Source organism: Topomyia yanbarensis, chromosome 2, assembly GCF_030247195.1.
Source record: "Topomyia yanbarensis strain Yona2022 chromosome 2, ASM3024719v1, whole genome shotgun sequence".
In the NCBI taxonomy this organism is placed as follows: Eukaryota; Metazoa; Arthropoda; class Insecta; order Diptera; family Culicidae; genus Topomyia; species Topomyia yanbarensis.
In genome coordinates this window covers 154332981-154358570 of record NC_080671.1, presented here as the reverse complement: position 1 = coordinate 154358570, position 25590 = coordinate 154332981, and the positions used below count along the sequence as shown (strand labels likewise).

The 25590-nt window shown below is 40.3% G+C and overlaps 1 protein-coding gene across 1 annotated transcript in view; it reads right to left on the bottom strand.

Moving 5' to 3' along the window:
• Positions 1 to 25590, bottom strand: part of LOC131681809 (uncharacterized) — a 50882-nt gene that overhangs the window by 10573 nt on the left and 14719 nt on the right. The window contains exons 6-11 of the mRNA XM_058962860.1: positions 17970 to 18311; positions 17653 to 17902; positions 17338 to 17597; positions 16331 to 16944; positions 15953 to 16274; positions 7529 to 7874 (exon numbers count right to left, since the gene is read on the bottom strand). Coding sequence (XP_058818843.1) covers positions 7591 to 7874; positions 15953 to 16274; positions 16331 to 16944; positions 17338 to 17597; positions 17653 to 17902; positions 17970 to 18311 — 2072 coding nt within the window. The 3' untranslated portion in view covers positions 7529 to 7590. The remainder of the gene's footprint in view (positions 1 to 7528; positions 7875 to 15952; positions 16275 to 16330; positions 16945 to 17337; positions 17598 to 17652; positions 17903 to 17969; positions 18312 to 25590) is intronic.

The window sequence follows — 25590 nt, the reverse complement described above, 5'->3', positions numbered from 1 at the left end:
GTAAATAAGAATAACATTTTACTATGTATGTAACTGTGGCCAACTCAAAGCAAATGAATAATTTTTCAGCACAATTTTTAAAATACATGATTTTTACCGCATTACCGCGCGGTGCGGTGCGATAAATGCAATGCGGTAGCGGTAAGCGGTGCGGTTTTATTATTTTTTTTGCGGTTGCGGTGCGGACTATCCATTTACCGCCCACATCCGCACCGCGACGAATCCTAATGGCACCCATAGCTAAGCTAAAACGTGACACACTTGTTACTATTGAAGCAAACCGTTTATTCGTTACGCACTGTCCAGGTGGATTAATAATTTGTTACCAAAACTTCATCATAACTTATTTCACGGTGCTATAGTGATTTTTTAACTTTTCAAGTGAACTAGCATAGGTTATAGTGCAACACAAAATGTTTTGAAAAATGTTGCATGCCCCCAAATTGATTTATAACAGAATTAAATGTCCTTCCGAATTCTTATTAGAACCATAAGGTGCCTTTGGAAGAATGTTGAACCATTTGCATATTTGTCATGAAAAAATGCAAAACATGACAATTTTCTTATTATTGTCGCAATTTAGCACAATATTTCTTTTATAACAGAATAATACAGCATACCTTTGGAAAGGTGTAGTTGTTCTCTTTGGAACTTTCTAGAAATCGGCTAAGACTGGACAACGTACCTAATGTTTTGGTACCAAAGGTCTCAGAAAATGTTTTTTGCTATAAGTGAAGATGATAAGGAGTAATGAGAGCAGCCTTTATTTTTTTCAAATTTTTCATTGCACTTTGAAGGCAATACATTCGTTAAAAAATCGGTTAACATGTTATTTAAAAAATAATAATGATGTTGTAAAGCACTCCTGTAGGTACCTGGGCAATGATGTGACAAAGAACTCTGCGAAATTTCTAAACGATTAGTATAGGAGGTTTTAAGTTAGTGTGTACACCGCATTTTTTCGAGTTTCCTCCTGAAAATTCAATGCCACTCACCCAATTTTTAATACTTTGCAATGAAAATTTACAAATGTTGGATTCTTGTAATGGAATTGATTGAATAGGCGAAAGCATATTTCATGAACTCATCATTTCGTTATATTTGCTAAACAATCTGTTTAAAACATTATTTCTCTTCTAGGGGGATTATTTAGTGAAATCAGTATCAAAATAAGAAGCTTCGTCTTCTGCTCCGAATATAGGGAAAAGAGGTAAACCTCTTACAAACCTATAACTAAACTATTTATGGAGAAGCGTGTCGAGTTCGAAAACAAAATTTGTGAATCTGATTGAATTGGTATGAAAGCTGTAAAAAGTTCGTATTTAAGCGCAACGAAAACTCGAATCGAGTGTTCCAATTGCCTTACCTTTTAAACCAATGCGTTGAACATAGATGGGAAAAGCTGCTCTAACCAGCGGCTACAAATTAGTAGGGTGATAATAGAAACAGGACGAAAATAGGCTCATTACCCTAGCGTTGAAAGATAATCAGAATAGCATAAAATTTTCGACTATGTATAATTTTAAATATTGCTGTCGATAATTATCTCATTTTAAAAATGTATTGCCCATTGGAAATTAATCCGCATAAACTTTCTACTTTGACATTTAATAATAAATAAACACAAACAACTATTTTTTTAAAACTTCATTATCCATATCTTGTAAACTAACTGGCCAAAACAATCTATAATAGAGATAAAAACGAAACTATTTGATAAAAACATTTTTTTTTTAAATTTTATTGAGAAAGAACGCTGGAATAGAATCGAATATTTTGCATCCATTTTACTTGGAAGCGATTTCATGTTGTATTAGATTTCAAAATCAAAATATTTATCTTCTATTATGGTGGTAATTAAGTTTGACGAATAGGATTGATTTTAAATTTTCCGAGCTTAGTTTTGTCTGATCGTTAGTATTTTACCAAGGCCACTGAATCCTCGCTCAATTTAAACCTGTGTACAAGAAGTGCTCAAGGCCGTTTGCCACAGTAGAGTCAAAACTGGGTCCTTCAGCCTCTTACATTCCCACCACATGATGATATCCATATTCCACGAAGCACTGATCTACACCACGAAAATTATACTTATATCCCCATCCTACGCAGCAGACAAAATTCCATTAAAACAAGAGAGGGAAACAATCACTCTCGCGCTCCACACTCTCAGCATTGTGGAAGAGGGATTCCAACCCATCTTCAATCAGTTTTGCGCTCTCGCCTCTCCTGTGTGATGCACATAACATCCTCTAATCATTGAACAAGTCATCACCTCTGATGATGAGTTTGCTTGTTGAGTGGGAGAAGAGTTTTTTTTCTGCTATTGGAGAGGTGTGTGAAGTCCTCCTCAGAATATTGATACCTCACCTCATTTTGGCATCATGAGTGATGCTCCAGCAAGCCTGCCCGTCAATTGCTTCTATCTGTTCCACTTCAAGAAGCTTAAATACTATACCAGATTCGATTGGACCAGTTTTATCTGAGGAGCAAATAAAAATCTTGAACCGAATAAAAACTAACTTCAAATGTGCTCGGGCAGATCGGTTAGATACCACACCGCTTTGTGAGCACCAAATTATTCTCGACGGTGCATTTAAAACTGCTAAGCCGATACGACAGTATCCGTACCCGAATCCCCCAAAAATTCAGGAAGGATTGTTCACTGAACTGGACAGACTGCTGGACCGGGGAATAATTGAAGAATCAAACTCGGACTGGTCGCTCAACATTGTCCCGATTCGGAAAACGTCTGGGGCGATACGGCTATGCCTAGATGCTCGTAAATTGAACGAGAGAACGATACGTGACGCGTACCCCCTGCCTCATCCAGGACGAATCCTCGGGCGGCTGCCCCGAGCTCGGTTTCTTTCGACGATTGACCTGTCGGAGGCCTTTCTTCAAATTCCACTGGCGAAGGAGTCAAGAAAGTACTGTTCTTTTAGCGTACAGGGGAAGGGCATGTACCAATTCACGCGACTTCCTTTTGGCTTAATTAATAGCCCGGCGACGCTAGCCCGTTTGATGAACCGCGTCTTGGGGCACGGAGCACTAGAACCAAATGTCTTCGTTTACTTAGACGATATCGTCATCGTAACGGAGACATTTGAGGAGCACATACGTTTGCTCGATGAAGTCGCGACGCGCCTCCGCGAAGCGAACTTATCGATTAAATTAGAAAAGTCCCATTTTTGCTTGAACGAAATACCCTTTCTAGGATACATCCTTTCCTCGCAGGGATTAAGAATTAATCCCGAGAAGGTAAGGCCCATCGTAGAGTACGACCGTCCTAACTCTATAACCAAACTCCGCCGCTTTCTCGGTATGTCGAACTACTACCGACGTTTTATCGCGGATTACAGTAAGACTACCGCAGCCCTTTCTGAACTTCTCAAATCGAAGTCTAAATCATTGAAATGGACTGTAGAGGCGGAGGAAGCGTTTCAAACAATAAAAGAAAGACTGATAACAGCTCCGATATTGTCCAGCCCTGACTTTGACCGTGAGTTTATTATACATACTGACGCAAGCGACTACGCCATTGCTGGTGTGCTAACCCAGAAGATTGAGGGGGAGGAACGAGTCATTGAATACTTTTCAAGAAAGCTAACCACGCCAGAGCGATCATACCACGCGACAGAAAAAGAAGGACTGGCAGCATTGCAATCGATCGAACATTTTCGCGGGTACGTGGAGGGTAGCCACTTTGTGCTAGTGACCGACTCATCCGCTTTAACCTTTATCATGAGGTCAAAGTGGAAAACTTCCTCTCGCCTTAGTCGATGGAGTTTATCGTTACAGCAATATAACATGACGATCGTCCACCGTCGGGGAAGGGACAACATCGTACCCGATGCTCTATCGCGAAGTGTAATGGCGATATCGGCCAACTCGGAATCGGTCTGGTATAATGATTTATTGCAGTCAGTACAAGATTCTCCGGTTGATTACCCTGATTTCCGACTCCAGGGTAAATTGTTGCAAAAGTATGTCTTCAATGACGACCTCGCAGATCACCGCTTCGACTGGAAGATTGTTCCGAGCCCGGAATCGAGAAAGGACATTATTATAGCGAACCACAACAATAGCATGCACATTGGCGTTGATAAAACGCTAGCCAAAGTACGTCAGCAATATTATTGGCCCAACATGGTAAGAGACATCAGGGCCCATATTAAGAAATGTAACGATTGCAAAGAAATCAAACCTCCCAATACATCCACGGTACCTCTAATGGGTGAGATACGTTCCCCGTCCCGTCCTTGGCAAATCATCGCGATAGACTATATGGGTCCCCTACCGCGTTCGAAGGCGGGGAAACAATTCATCCTGGTTACAATGGACCTGTTCAGCAAATGGGTGCACTTGCGCGCATTTCCCCAAATATCGTCAAAAACTTTGTGTGTCGAACTAACCGATCATTGGTTTTTCCGGAACTCCGTCCCAGCGATTATTCTATCGGATAACGCCGCTACCCTCACGTCCAAAGATTTTAAAAATCTGCTGGACCGCTTTGAAATTAAACATTGGCTAACCTCGCGGTACCATTCGCAAGCAAACCCAGTCGAACGAGTAAATCGCGCTATAAACACGGCTATCCGATCGTATGCGAGAGGAAATCAGCGCGAGTGGGATACGCGCCTGTCTGAAATCGAACTTATAATCAATTCCACTATACACACTTCCTCTGGTTACAGCCCGTTCCGGGTGGCGAAAGGTGAAGAGGTCATCTTGAAGGGAACCGATCACTCACGGTTAGTTGACGAAGAGGAAACCTCACTAGAAACCCGGCTAACGCGAATTCGCGAAGATTCTCCTCTGTTATATTTCATTGTTAAAAATAACCTCCAAAAGGCACACACTGCATGTGCAAAAACCTACAACTTAAGAACCCGCAAACCAGCTCAGGGATGACTCGTGCGGCAGGCAGGTAAGTTGAGCTGTTTTGTGGGCTACGAGGCCGGGAGAGCTACTACATTCACTGTATCCGGGACCACGAGAAACGGGTGGTTCTGCATTTGGGCGCGCAGGCCTTGTCGTCCTTGGCGTTTAGCAGGCGAAAGTGCCAGAATGCACGAGGCAATCGTGTCCTGCGACGGGGTCCTTGACGGTGAGCCGTTACTTTTAGTTTTAGGAAAACGGCGACCCAATTTGGGAAAAGGACGTAGCAGTAACTGTCTAGCTAATAATGTTCGTTTAAACTTTTTCCACAAGGGCCGTAGCGATGGCACCTCGAACACGTCTTACACTTTCTATCGTCCAAGTCCAACTCTCCAATAGCCTTCCCTTATCGTAGCCTTCTAACCAACTCCAACTCCCGCTCACTATCTCTCTCGCTCTCACTCTTTCCGTTTCATTTTCCGCGTCAATCCACTGCATTTTTCACCCAAACTCTGCGTTCTAATCCACATATCTTCTTTACCGACCGCCCACTTTAAATTCACCGTTGCTCCTACACTAATTGATTATAATTTATCCCTACGGTTCACACATCTTTAAGAAAACTAAGTTGTGTTACGGTAACAATACACACACACATACATACATACACACACACATACAGACTTTTTCCGATCTCGACGAACTGAGTCGAATGGGATATGACACTCGGCCCTCCGGGCCGGGATTAGGTTGACGTTTTTCAGAGTGATTGCATAACCTTTCTATATGAGAAAGGCAAAAAGGTTTAAAAAGTTCTTAACTGAACAGAATAAGTTAAGTTAATTGACAAATAGAATGAAATGAATAAAAAAATATAACTGAAAGGAATTGATAATATTAATAAAATGAAAAAAAAACTGAGTACAATACATGAAATAGAAAAAATAATAAAATAAATAGCATTAATAAAATTGATAAAATAATAAATTTAACAAAATTGATGAAATGGATGAAATTAAGTAAAATAATTAAATGAATTAAATTGATATATTGATGATAATTAAATAAACTAGATATAGTACAAAAACTGGAAAAATCATATTAATTAAATTAATAAAAGGAATTATATGAATCAAAAGAATAAAATGAATTGAATGAATGAGTTGGAAAAAGTAAATAAAATAAAAAATAAATGAAATGAAAAAATAAATAAAATAATAAAATAAAAAATATGAATAAAATTAACAACATGATTAAAATGAATAAAATACATTAAGGGGGGGGGGGGCGTCTGGTGTAGTGGACAAAAAATCAACGCCTCTTTTATGCGCTTAATTGTTAGTATTGAACCGCTAGATTAGTCTCCCGCAACTTCGGTAGCCACGCTAAACTTCTTTTGTTTTAAGCAGCCATGCGTTTCTCGCGCGTATTTGCTGTAACACACGCAGATTTCAATCTATCGGCAACAGTTTTCGAAAAACTGACAGCGATAAAAATACATTGTAGACGATATACTCTAAACTACTTTTACCCAAATTTTCAAGAGAAAATATCCAATGGGTTATTTTCTGCAGCGTTTTTTCCGTGATGCAATTTGCCATTTTTCAAATTGGCGAAAACGATAACTCAAAAACTAATCAACGAATTGAATTGATTTTTTATGTGAATGCACAATTTGTTTCTCCCTATTATTTTGACGAGAAGTAAGTGTAATCAAATCTTTCCTGAATTGCCTGAATAGAACATATATATATTTCTCGTGCACAATCAATTCATAAAAAAAATCTTATTGTTGAAATCTTAGATTCAATGTTGCCTTGCCTTTAAAATCGTAAAACAAAATAACTTTCGGTTTGAGCAGTTTGCACTAGACGCCCCCTTAAACCATCTTATTCGTCGAAATGATGAAATTCTAAAATTAAATAGAATTTAAAAAAATACGAAATGAATAAAATGAGTGAAATAATTAAAATAAACCTAAATAGTAGAGTAGAACGGGGTCCAATAGGTATGTGGGTACAATAGGTATATGGCATTATCTTTGCTATGTTATTACACTCGTGTTGCTTGAATTAGATACACGATAGCGAACAGCTTTGACAACCGTCATTTCGGCTGTTACCATGGTTCTACTTTATTAGTTACGGGGCCAAAAGCATGCTAAACGTGGTGCCACCATAATTTTAATAATTTTTAGACCAACGATTTGTGGCCTCCTTCATCTCCAAATATTAACTCACTCGACTTTGCAATGTGGAGCATTGTTGAGAGAGTCACCAATGCGAAACCAAAACGTAGCAAGGATGCTCTAATGACATATACATACAATATTTCCGGGGGATGCTTTGTCCACAAAATTACTGCACCATTGCATAGACCCATCCCTCTATGCTAATCTTATAGTATCCACTCGGGCTGAAAGTGGAACGACGGCCCTGTAAGCGAAGAGAACAGTAATTTTCCAATTTTCCTACAATCATGTGTATGAATAAAAATTTTCTTTCTAGACTAGATCGATTGCAGACCTGTGTATCAATTTAACATCAGGCATCAAGAGAAATGCTAAGTAAATCGTTCAAATCGCATCGCACACAAAAGCAGTTTTTTTGTAGTTTCAGTCTGACTCAATACAACACACTCTTTACAATACCCTTTCTTTATTACAGTGTTTATAAAAAAGAATTCACTCCATGACCATGACAGATTTCAACATTAAAATGCAACTGCACTAATCCAATCCAAGAACGAGGTAATTCTCGTAAACACCGCGTACCGCCAGTTGACGCAATCGCTCGCGTGCGCAATGAGTCCAACTAAATACGACACCCCATCCGGTGCATCCCATCGCAGCTGATCGCTCATACTGATGCACGTCGACTTGCGCTTATACGATCTTGCACAAATCTGCGAGCGGTGGATTTTCCGAGGGTGTGAGCGCTGACAGTCACTGTTATACATAGGCGCCACAAAATCGTATCCTATTCGTTTATTGTTGCCTATATATTAAAAGTATAAAGAAAAGAAATTGAACGGTAGGCGTGGTAAGTATTTATAAAGTTTATAAATAACACGGTGCTACAAAATGAAGTGAAAGTATTTTTCAAGTGAACTAGTAAATTTTGCAGGTCTGGTCAAATGCAGCCCAAACCATATTGGATTAATATAATATTCCCTTAAAATCTTGATTAAAAGCAAAGAAAAACTATTTTTCGGTACTTTTAGTACTAAAAAATTAGCTAAGTCGTTAGACGTTTACCAACCGATTTTCATTTTTTGGTGTTCTGGAAATAAGAGAGATGGCCTTTCCAACAGTATGCTCCTTTGTTAAAAATACTTGTGGCTTTTGGACAACAATATAAAAATAACCATTATTTTGCGATTTTTTAATGAAAAATATTTGTATTTGAATGTGCATTTAAAAATTTGTCTTCACCTGATAATAAGTCTTAATGAACTAAACCAAAAATAATTAACCTAATGTGAAATAAAAAGGTGACGAAAAATTGTAATGAATTGGTATCGAAGTGCTCTGCAAGCTCGTTGAAGCGACGAACCATCGCTAAAATCGGACAATTGGACATTTTAGGGAGAGTGGGGATACGAAAATGGCCACGCTTGTCTATGGAGAGGGGCTGGGGGTATAGAAATTGTACACGTGGACTCCTACTTATATTTTTCAATAGTAAGATAATAAAATACCTACATTGGTATCATCTTCGCATATTACGCATTTCAATGCGTAGCAGTATTCGAGGGCGAAGAACTCGAGTTAGGACGTAGAGGTTGATTTGTCCAAGGAGATCGGATACATCGTACTCAGCCAACATAAGCTTAGACATGAAAATGCCTTGCGAAGCGTGTCTACGTACTTTCACTCCACGTTGCATCATAAGGGCACCAGACGATGAATGCAAATTCCAACTGCGAGCGCACCAATGAGCAATATAAAGCCTTGAAACACAAAGGATCCCGGGATTCGCTAGAAATTTTGAACAAAAAACTCAACAGACGATTTCCTTTGTCAACAGTTGATGATAAGTGATTGGTATATCAAGAATAACGCTTAGATATTTTACGTGCTCCACGCGTTGCAGCTGAGTGCAAGCAATGTTGTAGTTGAAATTAAGTATGTTCCTTTTACGATGAAAACTGATGGCAAAACATTTTGCAACACTAAGGATTAACATGGTTCTTTGACACCAGTTGTCAAATCTATCAATGAGACACTGTAACTCACGGCAATCAGCTTCATTGCTTATGACAAGAAATATTTTCTAGTCATCAGCGAAAAACACTTTCCTACCACGCATTAGAACGAAGACCGCATCATTCACGAACAATGAAAATAGTAACGGACCTAGTGTAGTACCTTGAGGAACTTTGGAATTATTAGAAAAGGATTCTGACACGATGTCACCAATTTGCACGACGACCTCGCGGTGTACAAGGATCAAAGCCAGTGGCAGAATCTCGAGGTACACCCTAGTTTATCAAGCCTTGCTAGCAGAATCTCGTGGATAACTGTGTCGAAAGAGGCCTTATTATCTGTGTAGACCGTGTCCACCTGAAGTTACTTGGATCTTTTTCTATGCAAAATGATGTGAAGCTAACTAAATTCGTCTCAACCGATCAACCAGGGAAGAATCCGTGCTGACAAATGCTTATATAATGTTTACTAGCATAAAACAGCACCTCGTTGATAAGTGGTTAAAAAAAGTTTGACTTGACTCTCAGCGAGGTAATTCCCCGGTAATTCTCGATGTTGCTTTTGTCACCTTTCTTGTGTACCGAAAACATGACTAAACACTTCCAATCATCGTGAACTGATTGTTCTGAAATGATGAATACATCCATATCCACCGCACCAACAGGAACATCACGGGCCTCGTTGGCAGATGGTGCATCATAGTCGTGAAGGCACTCGAGCAGTAGCTGACGAATAGGAAGCATTTTGCTGACGTCATAGTCGCTACTTCGCCTTTGTAGGCCATCCTAGACGGACGACTCGCAGCATCTACATTTACTTGATCATGTAGTACACTCCAGCCAATCAGCAATTGGGACCGGCGTAGTGCAACTAGATCAGTTTTACGAAAATTACGACGATTCACATCTAAAGCTTCTCCAGATTGTGGTGAAATAATGGTGGAAATGGTTATTTCGAAAGTGGGGTGATAAGTATCTAAAGGAACGATCACATTGGAAGCTTCACTCATAGAACCAGTGCTGAGCTACATCACGGTACTGAATCTCTCACTTATTGGAACCTTTATTGAGAGGAATTGAAACTGACCATCAAATTATTAACAATATAAATACGGATATGACGGTCATCTTATTACAAACATACATCTAGTATTAACAAACAGGTGGTATCACCCAAGGCGGTATATATAGGTGTGGCAGAACACACGGTTTGCTAGTGCTGGCAACCAAAAATATGTAAACAATCCAGAAGCACAACGGGTCGACGTCATAGCGTTCACACGATTCAATGGGAGCGGAACGACCGGTATGACGAAAGCAAGTCGATTTATTCTGTGATCACTCACACCACTCATGTAAGATTCATCTTACGAATACCAAAGTGCCGTCTTTACCATACCTGTATATATTATATTGGGTATCACCAGCCCCATGAAAACTGTTTGTTGCCTGAAGCTACCACCAAATGCCAATAGCGCTAGCTACGTTCCAAATATTTAAGGTCTGTTCACATGAACTGTACAACTCTGTTTGAAAGTGGGATTCAGAATAAATAAATATTAAAAATATATGAAAAAGCACGCTTTTTCTTGTATTGCTTCTTCTCTATAAAATCCGCACGTTTTTATCACCTGAATACCGTTTAAGCACATCAAAATGAAGTTTGTTTGCATTCGACAAGTTTCAGGTCGTGTTAACAACAATGGCTCGTAGCAATGTGAATGTTGCTTAAAGCGCATTCGCTGTCATTTTTGGCAACTATCCGAGCCAGAAAGCCAGCTTATGTTGGCTGCACCCATTTTTTAAAGAAACGTCAAAACATTCACCATCTTGGGTATTACCACGTATATGGCACACCTATCCCATTTGTATTGAACTGACATAAGTCAACATCTCAGCGGGCACACAAATTATGGGCCCCACTGACAGTTCAAATTGTTCTGCTCATGTTGCTCGAAGCTCAATTTTCACTAGGCAGATACCGTACGGCACGACTCAATTTTTAGACATTTGTTAAAAAGTGAAAAGATTGGACAGCTAATTGAAGAAATGTTTTGTTTTGGACATGTACGTGAATAACAAAAAAATTTACCATGGAGCACCAACAAATTAAACGAACTTGACTATCACAAAATTGTGTCGAATGAAATTAAATTTGTTCATTGTGGAGCGACCCTAACGCGACGTTTTAGATGTTGGTTTTGTAATCATGGTGGCGTAGCAGATACCTGGGTATTACACAAATAGCTTTGCATAAAAGAAACTAAAAGGTGAAGAAAAAACTAACAAAGCACCGCATGCTGCCTGAATACAATACACTGATAATATTTCGCTTGCCACACCAAGCAAAACAAATGGTACTCAATCTGTCTCTCATTTCAATGCTTTCTCTCGCATGGCTTCTGTGAGAGATAGTTAACTGAAACAATATCCAAGGAAAATGGAAATGAAATAACGGTCATTTTTGTAGTGTCACTTCATATTTAACGTCTCAATTCAAAAACCGTCGTGAGATTGCACAGCACTTTTTAGAACACTCACGCAAAACATTCTCATTGACGAAGACAATGTCGTGAAAACGAGATTGATGGTTGGAAATCGCGATTACTTGACGTAGTCCGTGAAAATCCGTCGCTCCCAGAAGAAAGCGACAGGTACGATTTGTTGTCGAGGATAACGGGTTAGGGTAAGCGTATTCACGTCTAGAAGAAACCCACATGAGTCCTGGTTGGTTGAAGTCACCAAAGACTATCATCACATCGCTTGCATCTGCCTGAGAAGAAGCGCGCTCTATAGAGTCTAGAAGGAGCTGCGTAATAGAGCAGTCAAGTCGTCTAAAGTAGTTCTTCGTCTGCGTAGTAATCTTAGTCCAAACAGCTTCAATGCATGATGAAATATCCACACCAAATATCCACCATCAAATGATCAAAGCTCCCCCGCCGCGACCATGGATGCTGTTACGAGCGCCTCAATCTGCACGATTAACCGCGTAAGAATCCCCGAAAAGCTGTATCGATGTAATACGATCATCAAGCCAAGCTTCTGTCAGAACGTAAATATCGTAGTCGCCGTCAACAACAGCCAAATACAAGTCCTCGATTTTCGTCCATGTCCCTCTGACGTTTTGGTCGTAGAACCGCAAACCGTCAGTGCCACGCGCCAAGCGTCCCGACATATTGCAAGGACGTCATGTACCCGATGGTATGCTCGAAACCAGACGGTTTTCAGGGAGCGGATCGTCATTTAATCTTCCGGAAGTCGCGCTAGTGCACTGAGTACACGCTGCTCTGAAAATCTAGCGAAATCGTCTTAGCGCATCAGCGGCTGCTCGTTCAGTGGGCCATTTGCGCGACTTCCGGAGGGTTAAAGCAAAATATTCGCTTGAGAAGGGAGTTCGGAAGACCCCCGAACAGTAAACAGGCGTCCCGCAGCGTGAATTTGCCTGTGCAGTCTCGGTGATAGCGGCTAAATTATGCTTCTTTGTAACGGTGTCCTGTTGTGCAAGAAAAGAATTCGGAAGTCGGCGTTGTAACGTGTAGTATTTCCCATCAGCTAATTTGTCCCGTTGGGCATTCCGAATTCTCAGTGTGATCACGTCCACCTAGAGTTTGAAGTTGTTTTTTCCGGATCCACGATTTGGTTGTAATTGACATGTCGATAAATTCTCGAAACCCTCGGTACAAGTAGACGGAGTAAGTGCTATCTGTTTCAGTACTGGAACAAGTCAAATCTTTAACGACACGAAGGATAAATTTGTCCTTTGACATTAAACGCACGGTATCTGTGGCGCCCTAAACATTCAAACAACCAAAAACGGATTTTCTGAACGTCGCTGTTGGTGATCAGAGGATGAAAACTAGACAAGTATAGCCATAATTTGTGCAGTTTTGCTTCAGGAGTAATAGAAGTAACGGACAGGTCACTGAGGCCAATCACGTTTGTTCCACCGTAGAGCGTACAGGCTGGACAAGATTTCCACGGCGACGCTTCACTCCCAGTTTAGGCCAAACTGGCGTATCCAATTGATCACTAGAACATGAGTTGTTGAATTTGGTATAGAAGATTTTGAATATTCGGTGCGCAAATCCCGGTTCAACTTTAGCAGCAATTTAAGAGCGCACACTCCTTCCATTAAGCTCATCGCGATACAGTGAGAAGAACAAGCCATTTTTCCCTGCGACAACAATTCATTGTTAGCGCGATGGTTAGAATCAAAACACTGCTGACCGATGTGAAAATACGTCTCGCAAAAGCCACAGCAGACCGGCTCTAAATCATTTACCGGCAGTTGGCGTGCTCCGCACTCCTTCTTTTCCATCTCTGCTATCTACGTTAGCACTATACTGCCCATAAACGCATAAGAGTCCCATGTGGATTTTTGTCGAAAATGAGTTATCCGTTGGATTGTATTCTGTATCACCCCTGAATCACACTGCACAAATAAGATTACCTGGTTTGTTCAGAAAATATAAAAAAAATACCAAAACATGGTTGTCCCATCCATTTGGCTCAATGGATGGGACAATCTCTGAACAGCGTTTTTCTCGGCTTGCTGTTTTTCAACATGGGACTCTTATGCTGTTATGGGCAGTATACGGCACGAATAAAATAGCAGTGCTGGTAAAGGGCGAACACGAAATTATTGCGACACCGAAAATGTCATGCCAATTTTCTTATAATGTTTAAAATCAAACCAAAATTTTGGGGTAGTTTTATATATATATATATATATATATATATATATATATATATATATATATATATATATATATATATATATATATATATATATATATATATATATATATATATATATATATATATATATATATATATATATATATATATATATATATATATATATATATATATATATATATATATATATATATATATATATATATATATATATATATATATATATATATATATATATATATATATATATATATATATATATATATATATACTTCAAAAATCTAAAGAAAAGTTAATCGATGGAGCCTTGAGTGTAAAATTGAACGCCTTTTCGTTTGATGCGCTCCATCAGTCTTGACAGTGTCATCCGGTACCAGTTTCTCAGTTTTTTTTCCATTTTCTTAACATGTCTTTGACTGTCTTCTTGCTCTTCCGAAGTTCTCGCTTCATCATTGCCCAGTACTGCTCCACCGGGCGCAGCTCCGGACAGTTTGGCAGATTCATGTCCTTTGGAACAAAATGGACAGAATTGGCCTCATAACACTCCAGGACACTTTTAGAATAGTGGCATGATGCCAAATCTGGCCAAAATAGCGGAGCTTCGTCGTGCTGCTGCAAGAACGGCAAAAGGCGCTTCTCGAGGCACTCAGATTTGTAGATCTCGCCATTTACTGTGCCCTTTGTCACGAAAGGCTCACTCCTCAGTCCGCAAGAGCAGATGGCCTGCCAAATGAGATATTTGGAGGCGAACTTCGACATTTTCGTCTTCTTAAATTTGTCGGCCACATAGAACTTGCTCTTGCCGGTGAAAAACTCCAACCCCGGAATTTGCTTAAAATCGGCTTTTATATACGTTTCGTCGTCCATCACACAGCAGCCATATTTTGTCAGCATCTTCTCGTAGAGCTTCCGTGCCCGAGTTTTAGCCGTCAATTGTTGCCGCTCATCGCGGTTTGGGAAGTTCTGTACCTTGTATGTATGTAGTCCAGCTCTCTTCTTTGCATTCTGGACGTAGCTCTGCGACATGCCGATCTTTTCAGCCAAATCACGGCTTGAGACGTTGGGATTTGCTTTAATCATCCGCTTCACCTTTCCCTCCGTCTTTTTGTTCTCCGGTCCCGGTTTTCTTCCAGCTCCTTTGCCGTCGTCCAACGTCAACTGCTCCTGGAACCGCTTCAACACTCTGGAGACGGTTGAATGGTTCAACATTTTTCCCAACTGCCGGTGCGACAGGTCAGGAAATTCCAGGTGTTTGGAAAGAATTTGTTCTCTCGACTCGCGTTGGTTCACCTCCATTTTCATTCAATCGAAAAACACGACTTCGAGTTTGACAACATGTAAACAATACACATCAATGAGAAAGTGTGCAAAATTTGGTTGATTTTTACCCATAGGTAAAAAGTTATGCCCTGTTGAATGTGTCGCAATAATTTTGTGTTCGCCCTTTAGCGATGGAGCATGGAAAACAAACTCGGTAGTTACAGCACAAAACAGCTAATATACACTTTAAAAAGTTAAATTATGACTTCATGATCAACAACTCACAGGTTGCGGAACGATTGGCGAGTACAGTAAATAAAATACACATAAGACGCGTCAAAAATTAAACAAATAATCGAAGCGATCAAAACAAAACTAATTTCGATTCAATCAAAACAAGAGTTAGCGAAACAAAATTGTTCAGTATATTTCTAAAGAAGCTTCTTCATTTTAAAGAAAATTTAAAGAGAAATATCATATCTACCGATATGAATAACAAACAAGATCTAAAGATAAATGTTCTCTTTAAATTTATATTAAAACAAATACGCTTTTTTGCAAAAAATGTTCATTTTTTAACATTTTAATATTTTTCATGAAAAAATCGCAAAATAATTGTTGCTTTAATATTGTTGTTTCAAAACCATAGCATGCCGTTTGGAAAAGTCATTTCTCCTTTTTCCATACTACCTAAAAATCATAAAATGGTTGAAACATGACCGCATAACTAATTTTTTAGTGCGGAAAATAACGAAAAATAGGTTTTGTGCTATAAATCAAGATTTTAAGGGGTTAACAATTTTTCCATACATCATTTTGTGTTGTATTTAATGAGATCTACAACTTATACTAAGTCACTAAGTACAAAATCAATGTAGAACTGTGTAATGGCTGAAAAAGATTAAAATACCTTCAAAAGTTGCTTTCATAACTAATGGCACATGGGATTCGTTGGTCCAAAGGCACGTTGGAAATACATCTTCACTCCAGGCGAGCGGGCGTCGCAGCCGGACAAGTGCTATATCATTACTGTTCTCGGTAGAGTTATAGTCCTTATGTAATAAAATTGAGTCTATGTCGAAGCTTTTTCTGGGCACGTTTGCCACTAGTTGCACAAACTGAGGAACACCATCGCTCAAACAACTAGCCGATACAATAATTATCAGTTTGGTGATGATAGCCCCATAACATCGGAACTCTATCTTCTCCCCGTGTATCCATCCAATTTTAACCTTTGAAGTAGAATACATTTTTGAACCAATCTTCAATTAACTTTAACGAACCTTACCATTGAACCTGGAGGATATGCAACTGCTAGCCGCTTTACCAGCTTTGGACATTCGAGAAGTTCCAAGTGTATTGGACTGTTATCCGCATTCTTGATATTAGTCAATGGACAACATATAACGTTACTACTTGAGCAAAACTTAGCTGTTCCTTCTGCTAAGAATTTAGGCCACTCAACTGAACAATTAGCAAGAGTAACACAACGACCTTCTAATCCAGCATCATTTTCACAGCTACTACCTTCCTGTAGATCCGGATCCAAGAAGCGCAAAGTACTACTCGTATCCTGATAGCTCGGTAACAGTACCGATTTAAGCCACTCTATATGGCTGGATAGACGAGTGGCCAGCATATACTCACCAAACCCACAGTCCCTACTCTGTTGGTTGAGAGCGAATGTAATATGATATTTACGATAATTTATCCCCATCGTTTCTGCAACTGAAGCACCTAACATTGGTCGACACGATTCAGGCACCAAAAAGACATCGTTTCCAACACAAATATGTTCCCTAGAAAAACCTCGTGGAAGACTTCGCAAATACGAATTTGGCAGCACACAGCTACTTTCGTTGAATACTCTAGCTTGGATGTGCAGAAAGGTTTCGGTCGGGTCTGGAACAACGCTATGTCAACAACCTGCGCTTAAAAAATTAAGGCACTCAATGTAAGAACGGCTAAATTCCGAAAGCTAGCAGAAAATAATCTTTTTTTCTGTTACATTTTAACAACGACATTTTTTTGTTTTCAATTGACATAATCGTATTTAAACGAAGTCAAAGTATGTTTCTCCGAGAATTCATATATAAGTAAAACTCATCTTATCTTAGACACGTAATTTTTTCTCGAGATCAAGGAAAATCAAGGAAATACGTGTGTTTCTCATATTTCGATTACAAGTCAGTCTTCAGCACATTAAACATTATAATAACAAACAGTCAACTCATTGTTCGAATTTGGCCGTTCTTGCACCTAGTTCCTTAACTCAAATCTCAGAGTTTTACAAACCCAACAGGATCGGTTTATACAATGCAAAATCGCTCATATCAATTCTTCCATAACCCATAACCCTTAAAATGGTGTAGGGAATCTCGTTTCCATGCCAAATGCATGATGGTTGAAATCCTATCGGCAAATCAAGGAGCTCCGCCAACTTAAGGATAGCAATATTATCATAAGCAGATCCTTCAATATATCCTGGATGAACATGTATCTTGGAGATAACTGCAGTATTGTTTCCTCCATACGTTAATATCGTTGGCGCCGATCTATAATTAGATTCGTATTAATGGGTTTCAATTCACTACATCTACCCGTAATTACCCTTTGAAATGAGTACAATCAGCGATAGTTAATACTGTATCTTCATCTACGATCACTCCAAAGCAATTTCCTCGCCCGTCCGAATCCCAGCCGATTTTCGCCAACTGAGATGTATCGCCACGCACATTGATTCTTGCATTAGCTGAATTGTATGAAGTGAACTCGGCACTTTTGCTCACAATCACTGCATCTTCATATTCCCGGTAGTCTAAATAGCGCAGAGCACAAAATGTGGCATTGAAAGTGTTCTCTGTAACCAAGACAAACAGTATATTAGAACAAAACTAAGCTTACAATGCAAATAGCTACGTTGCTACCATCCACTGCTGCACCTTTCTCCCGCATTGTAGACACTATCCAACCATGATAGTCTGCTACTCTGGTGTACACTCCCGGGGTCGACGTCCCACAGGTAGAACCGAACGAGGTGATACCGACGACAAACGGGGTTACCTTGGAATTGTGCATCAGTTTAATCTGTAGTGGACCGCCAGAATCACCCTCGCAGGTGTCCATTCTCTCGTCAACGGCACAAATGTGCTGTTCATGTAGACCAAATCGAAGCTTTCGGTTGATGCTGCTACTGTAGAACTGACTACATTGTTCATTTGAAATTGGCTTCAAAGTTACTTTCAACAAAACGGGTGTCTGCTCCTGAGCTGCAAAATGCCAGTGGTTGGTAAGACATTTAAAATTGAGCTTGGAATTCGAATAATACAATCTCGTTATCGGTCTACTTGTAAGTTCAGAAAAAATTGGCTCGATTGGCAAGTTCCACATGTTATTCGAAGATTTGTGCCTGAAGTTCTGTTTACTATCATCATCGCATCATCGATTCGAACCTAAATGGTTTTAGTCATGAATAGAAATAATCAAATTTCCAGAAATATTTAAAAAAAATGTCTTTTCGGGTGAGATGCAGCAAGTGCGGGTGAGATGCCGCATCGTGGTTCCACACCTAAGAATAGCGAACTAAAGTATTTTGTGGCTATTGTAGATGTTTTCGTGATTGGGTGTCTTCAGCAAAATTTCATGAAACTTGCCCAATCAGAAGCACATAGCAAAAATGTTTGAAAACTAGGGGAATTATGGTTAAAACCAACACCTTAAGCTTAACGATTTTCTGGGTTACCACAAAACCAATAAAATAATAGTTTCTACGCAGAATTCTTCTTCAGAAATCCAAAAAAAAAATTATTTAAAAATTATTGGTTGCAAAACTCGGAAAACAAAATGACATCTTCTAGGTACTGTGGGTAAAACCGACACCCCATAGAGGTAACATCGACACCATCTTTAATTTATTTTCCCTCCACTTTTCTATTAAAAATATGTTGCATGCGTGAGTAATAAAGTGTGAGTATGTGTGATGCAAACATGTGCTTTTTGTAGCTTCATCGTGTAGTGAGGGGAAGAGAGTTCGAAAGCGTAGTGCTATAAACAAGAGTGTTTTATGCTACATGATTATTTCTTTATTTCCAAATAATCCTTACGCACATCATTGCAATCTTCAGTGTCATTTTATTTCGTAAGAGAAGATTTGCAAGCGTTTTACATTCTGCTAATAGGATTCATTCACTTACAAGTGACACACAGACACTTCTTGGTAAAACTACCTTGTTCAGACATTGATTTTTTGGGACTCTGATCATCAACGATTTACCGAGGTATACAAAAGAACATTGTCTCACTGTGATAAAGTACATCTGACAAACCAGGAATCAGGAATCAGAATATATTGGCTTAAATGGCACGTTCCCCGTATGTAGTCGGGGATTTGTACCTCTTTCCGTGTGTTTTCATCATTTCCTGAGCGGAAGGAAAGGACAAGGAGGTGTGGGAAAGTAGGGTGGGAAAAATAACAGCACAAAAACAAAAATAAACAACAGGTAAGTTAAACTCACAAGTAGTTTAACTTGCCTGCGAATAAGCCTAAAGCTCTTTACCATATTGGATAAGAAACTTTAGTATGTCTCTGAATTTCAGTCGACCAAACATGGTTTCGTCTATATAAGGACGGCTGAAGACTCGAAATCGCAATTGCGCTACCGCTGGACAGTTGCATATCAGTGTAAGTGTAAGTGGCATTGCTGCTTGCTATATTTCGGTCGTCAGTAGAGCTGATAGTTTTTTTTTTATTTTTTAGTGTTTTACACTCGCGATAATTTTTAGTCTCGTTTTATCTGTATATCGTTTTATTCGGTAGTACGTGTGCATTGAAATTTCGTGACTTCAAGCACGATTATATCTGCCGGTGTGATTCGTGAAAGTGATTGTTTTTGCTTGTGATTTTTGTTTTCACTTGTCATTATCACTGCACAGACGTTACGCTCAATTTTTTCGCCAAAAGCGACATCTGCTGGTGGGTAGTTGAGTTGTCGCACGTTGCGTGCAAGTTCGCTTCCATTGACGCACGTTACCCGTTAGCGTTTTCCTGCGCATATTGCATACCCGCTAGGCGTTATTTCTACATCAAAAGCATGGCTTGTAAAAACTGCTCGAAAGTGGTTAATGATTCTGATCGAATCACATGTCGTGGATACTGCGGAAATTCGTTCCACATGATATGCGTCAAGATGGATTATGATGTTCGTGACGTCCTGGGAACCCACCCACGGAATCTATTCGGGATGTGCAACGGCTGTGCTGATTTATTCTCTAATGATAATTTCCGTAGAATGGCTTCGCGTTGTTGCGACATAGTGCCTGACGACAATTCTCTGAAATCTATAAAGAACGACATAGCTGATTTGAAAGATGTCGTCAAAGCTCTCTCGGTTAAAGTTGACTCAAAACCGCTGTCCCCAACTATAACGCCTTGGAAACAAATTGCTGAATATAATCCAGTTTCAAACACGCCTAAGCGCAAAAGCGAAGATGATTCGCTCAAAACAAAAATTCCTAATATTCGTGGATCCAAAGCTGCGTTTGAAACTATAAAAACAATTTCACCACCTGAGGAGCTGTTATGGGTTTACTTGTCAGCATTCGATCCCAGCACGACGGATGATGAAGTTTCTACCCTTGTGAAAGATTGTCTGGGGGAGAATCTGCAACCGAGAATAGTTCGTCTAGTTCCTAAGGACAAGGATCTCTCATCTTTGAGCTTCATTACTTTCAAAGTTGGCGTTAGTAAATCATACAGGGATAAGGCTCTGTCCAAAGACTCTTGGCCGGAGAACATCTACTTCCGTGAATTTGTGAGCAATTCAAAAATCCAACGACCTTCCATCAGGATTGCGGCGGAGAAGAATCCATCTGGTGGTGGACAGTAGCGCCAAGCTGTTCCGGATAAACTCATCTGTCCAACTTCTTGTATCCCGGCGAGTGATTTAGGTCTACCTGGCGAATCGGCGACTTCTTCTGTGTCAGGTAAAGCCAAGACCCGATCAGAAGGGCATAACTGATTTATAACACCTGGAGTTATTTATTTCAAAAATATTTTGAAACAGACCTGTTATAAATCCGGCTGGTTAATTGTTAAAATAACAAAAAATAAAACAAAAATCTGGCTAATGATAACAAAATTGTAACAAAATTTGATATGATTTTATCTAAGTTAAAACTAAATGAGATATAATTATTTTTAAAAAGTATATACGTCCTCTGTAAGAGAACTGTATTAGATATAATCATCTAATGACAGTGACCAAGTAACAAACGATCAATTCATAAATTGATGGTCTCATAATAGATTATGTTATAATATTGATAGTATAGAAAACTGTCCGCAATCCTCTTTCAATTCAGTTATCTGAATATAACTCCAGTTGTTATAAATATCAACCATAGTTATAATAGTGTTATTGTTTTGTTATGCTCTTCTGATCGGGGAAGGGTATATGTCCTTCCGAAGCAATACAAGATGCTGCACGCCCTCAATGTAAATTTCACTTACAGTCTGCTGATGAACACAACTCTACCGCCGCTGTGAATCTTCAATGTCAAAAACAAAATTTGGATCCCATCGTAACGAGCTCGTCTCTTCATAGCACATTCTCTACAACGATCACAGAAGGACTAAGCACTCTATGCTATGCTGGTATGACTCATCGCACCCTGGGACGCACTGCAGCTAGCACTATGGAAGCCCTTGATCCCCCTGCCACAGTCGAGCCATTGCAGCCAGCGTTCACCAGTCGTCCCGGTCCTGTGTGCAGGAGTGGTGAAGGGGTCTTCCAAATCGACCAACGGCAATCAATCGCGGCATTCAAACCTACAAATATATTACCAGAATGCCGGTGGTATGAATTCAGTAATCGAAGATTATTTGGTAGCAAGTTCGGATGAATGCTTCGACATAATCGCCCTCACAGAGACGTGGCTTAGCGATAGCACTCTGTCAGTGCAAGCATTTGGTGCCAACTACGATGTTTTCCGAACTGATCGCTGCTCACGCAATAGTCTCAAGGCTACCGGCGGCGGGGTACTTGTGGCTATCCATCGTCGATTGAAAGCGCAACTGATTGACGATACTTTGGGGGTCTGTGTCGAGCAGGTGTGGGTGCGAATCAAACTGGCTGGCTATGGACTTTTTCTTTGCGTGGTTTATCTTCCACCGGACCGCACTCGCGATTCGACATTGATTGATTCACATACTGAGTCACTGGAACGGATTTCCGCTCAAGCAAGCCCGGTTGATGAGATCCTGATTGTTGGTGATTTCAATTTCTCCGGATTAAAATGGCGCTCTGCTTCTGACGGATTTATGTTCGCTGATCCCGAACTGTCATCTTTTCATGCTGGTATCACCAGTTTGCTTGACTGCTACAGTCTAAATCTGCTGCGCCAAACGAATAATGTGGTGAACGAGAACAACAGAATCCTTGATCTCTGTTTTTCGAGCAAATCTGACTACGCGCCAAAAGTTACCGCAGCACCGTTTCCCCTGGTAAAGTCTGTTAGACACCACCCTCCCCTGCATATATTGCTTGAAGCGATTCGAGTGAAGCATGACTGCAATGCTTCTGACACCGTCAGCTATAATTTTAGAAAAGCCAACTATAATAGCATTATTGACTTCCTGTCGAATATCCACTGGACTGAAATTCTCGACAATGATGATGTCAACGTTGCAGTGCAGACCTTCTCCAATGTTATGAGCTATGCTATCGATCGCTATGTACCCAAAAGAAGTGGCCTTCAATCTAAGCACCCAGCGTGGCACACTGCAGAGCTGAGACGGTTAAAAGCGACTAAAAGAGCCGCTCTGAAGAAGTACTCCAAGTTTGGGGGCTACGTGCTGCGACAACACTACGTTCATGTTAACCAAATCTATAAAAAGACATCGAAGCGTTGCCATGCCGATTACTTGCGAAACGTGCAACGTAAGTTGAAGTCCGAACCTAAAACATTCTGGAAGCATGTAAACGAGCAAAGAAAGGAATCCGGGTTGCCTTCAACGATGAGCTATGGAGGACGTATGAGCTCTAGTTTACAGGAGATCTGCCAACTATTCTCTGAAAAGTTCGCGAGTGTTTTCTCCAACGAGAAACTGACACCGACCCAGGCTTCACGCGCGGCTCTCAATGTACCTCAATCATACCAGTCTTTGAACTCTATCAATATCGACAATAATATGGTACAACTGGCGATTAGCAAAATGAAGGCTTCGACCTCGGCAGGCCCAGATGGTATACCAACTATTATTCTAAAAAAATGCTCTGCCGGTCTAATTGAACCTCTTTGTCATCTGTTTCAATTATCGCTAACAACCGGAGTATTTCCCGAACTCTGGAAATCCTCCTTCATGTTTCCAGTTCACAAAAAAGGTGATTAAAAGGTAGTTGACAAATACCGTGGTATTACAACGCTAAGCGCAGTTCCTAAGCTGTTTGAAATGGCTGTGTTAGAACCCATCTCCAGCCACTGCAAACAGTATATCTCCGAGACTCAGCATGGATTTATGCCGAAACGTTCAACATCTACGAATCTTCTGTCGTTCACAACATATGTTACAGATGCTATGTCCGACGGCCTTCAAGCTGACGTTATCTACACGGACCTCTCAGCTGCTTTTGACAAGATAAATCACGCTATTGCAGTGGTAAAATTGGATAGACTTGGCTTTGGTACTAATATTCTCCGTTGGATGCAATCGTATCTCAGTGATCGTCGTCTAGCAGTCAAGATAGGTGATTGTGTATCCGAAGAGTTCTTTGCTTCATCTGGTATTCCGCAAGGCAGCCATCTCGGTCCATTGATTTTTCTTATGTATTTCAACGACGTTAACTTTTGTTTAGAAGGACCACGGTTGTCTTTCGTCGACGACCTCAAGTTATACCATAGAATCCGGAATACTGATGATGCAGCTTTCCTTCAACGCCAACTGGAAACCTTTGCGGAATGGTGCGAGATCAACCGAATGACCCTAAACCCCAAGAAATGTACGGTCATTACGTTCTCGAGGAAAAAAACGCCAATTCGATTCGATTACTGTCTAGCTGAATCCACAATTGACAGAGCGAATTGCGTCAAAGATCTCGGAGTTTTTCTCGATGAACAACTGACGTTTAAACAGCATATCAGCTATATTGTCGCAAAGGCATCACGCTGTTTGGGGTTCATAATGAGAATATCTAAGCACTTTTCAGATATTTACTGCTTGAAATCTCTCTACTGCTCACTCGTTCGATCAACTCTGGAATATTGTTCAGTTGTGTGGAGCCCTCATTATCTCAACGGTGTCCATCGAATTGAGACAGTACAGCGCAGATTTGTTCGGTTTGCCCTTCGTCGATTGCATTGGAGCAACCCTCACCAGCTGCCAAGTTATGAAAGCCGGGGTTTGCTTATTGGACTCGATACATTGCAAGTGCGACGGGATCTATTCCGTGCTATGACGATTTCGGATATTTTTCAAGATCGAATTGACTTCCCCGAGCTTCTCAGTGCGATAAACATGAACGTTCGCCCTCGCGCCCTTCGCAATAATATATTCCTCCGATTACCTCTTCGCCGGACAAACTATGGAGTAAACGGTGCCATCATTGGTTTGCAGCGGACCTTCAACAGAGTTTCATCCGAGTTCGATCTTCACATTCCACGTAGCAGATTACAATTTGACTTTTTAAATAGATTAAGAAATTATCATTAGGACCACACTGTGTCTGTTGATATTAATTAATTATAAATTATATCAGATGATATGAGGTTCCGTAGTCGGATTCACAAAGATCACATGAAAAAGACTCAGCGCACTGAATAGTTGCCATGTGATAGTTGAGTTTGCAGTGACCGATTAAAGTCCTGGTCAGCATGCCGCAGTGGAGCTTCGAAAAATGTAGGAGATTTTTCGAAATCACTGGGCACGGTTGTTCTAGAAGCGCCTTTGTTTGGCGACATGTTTGTAGATTTCTCCAATAATTGCGGTGTTTGGACGAAGCCCAGGACCGTATTTTTTCCCTTATTCAACTTGTCGAAATTGGCAGCGCGGGCTCAGGACCAACGAAGTCAATCACTGAACCTGCCCTGGCCAATTCGTCAGCCCATTTCCAGTAATACCGCAATGTCCGGGCACCCAGACAAGGTGATAGTGTTAACAATGCTTAGTTCTTCGATTTGGGTTTGGCACGCGATCACTAGCTTGGACCGTGATTTGTCTGAGCTAAGGGCCTTAATTGCAGCCTGACTATCGGAGCAGAAGTTTATAACTCTGCCGGACAAACTCAGTTGAAGGGCCGATTGTACCCAGCACATAATCGCAAAGATTTCTGCTTGGAATACAGTACAGTATCTACCTAGTGAGTGAGATTGTTCCAATCTCATTTCACGACAGTAGACACCAGCACCAGTACGTCCCTCCATCAGAGAACCGTCAGTGTAATAGACCGCTTGCGTTTGTTGTTGTCTTTCCATATAGCCAGACAACCACTCCTCTCGAGAGGGAATCTTCACATGGAATGTCCTGTAAGGAAAACTACATGTGTGTATAATATC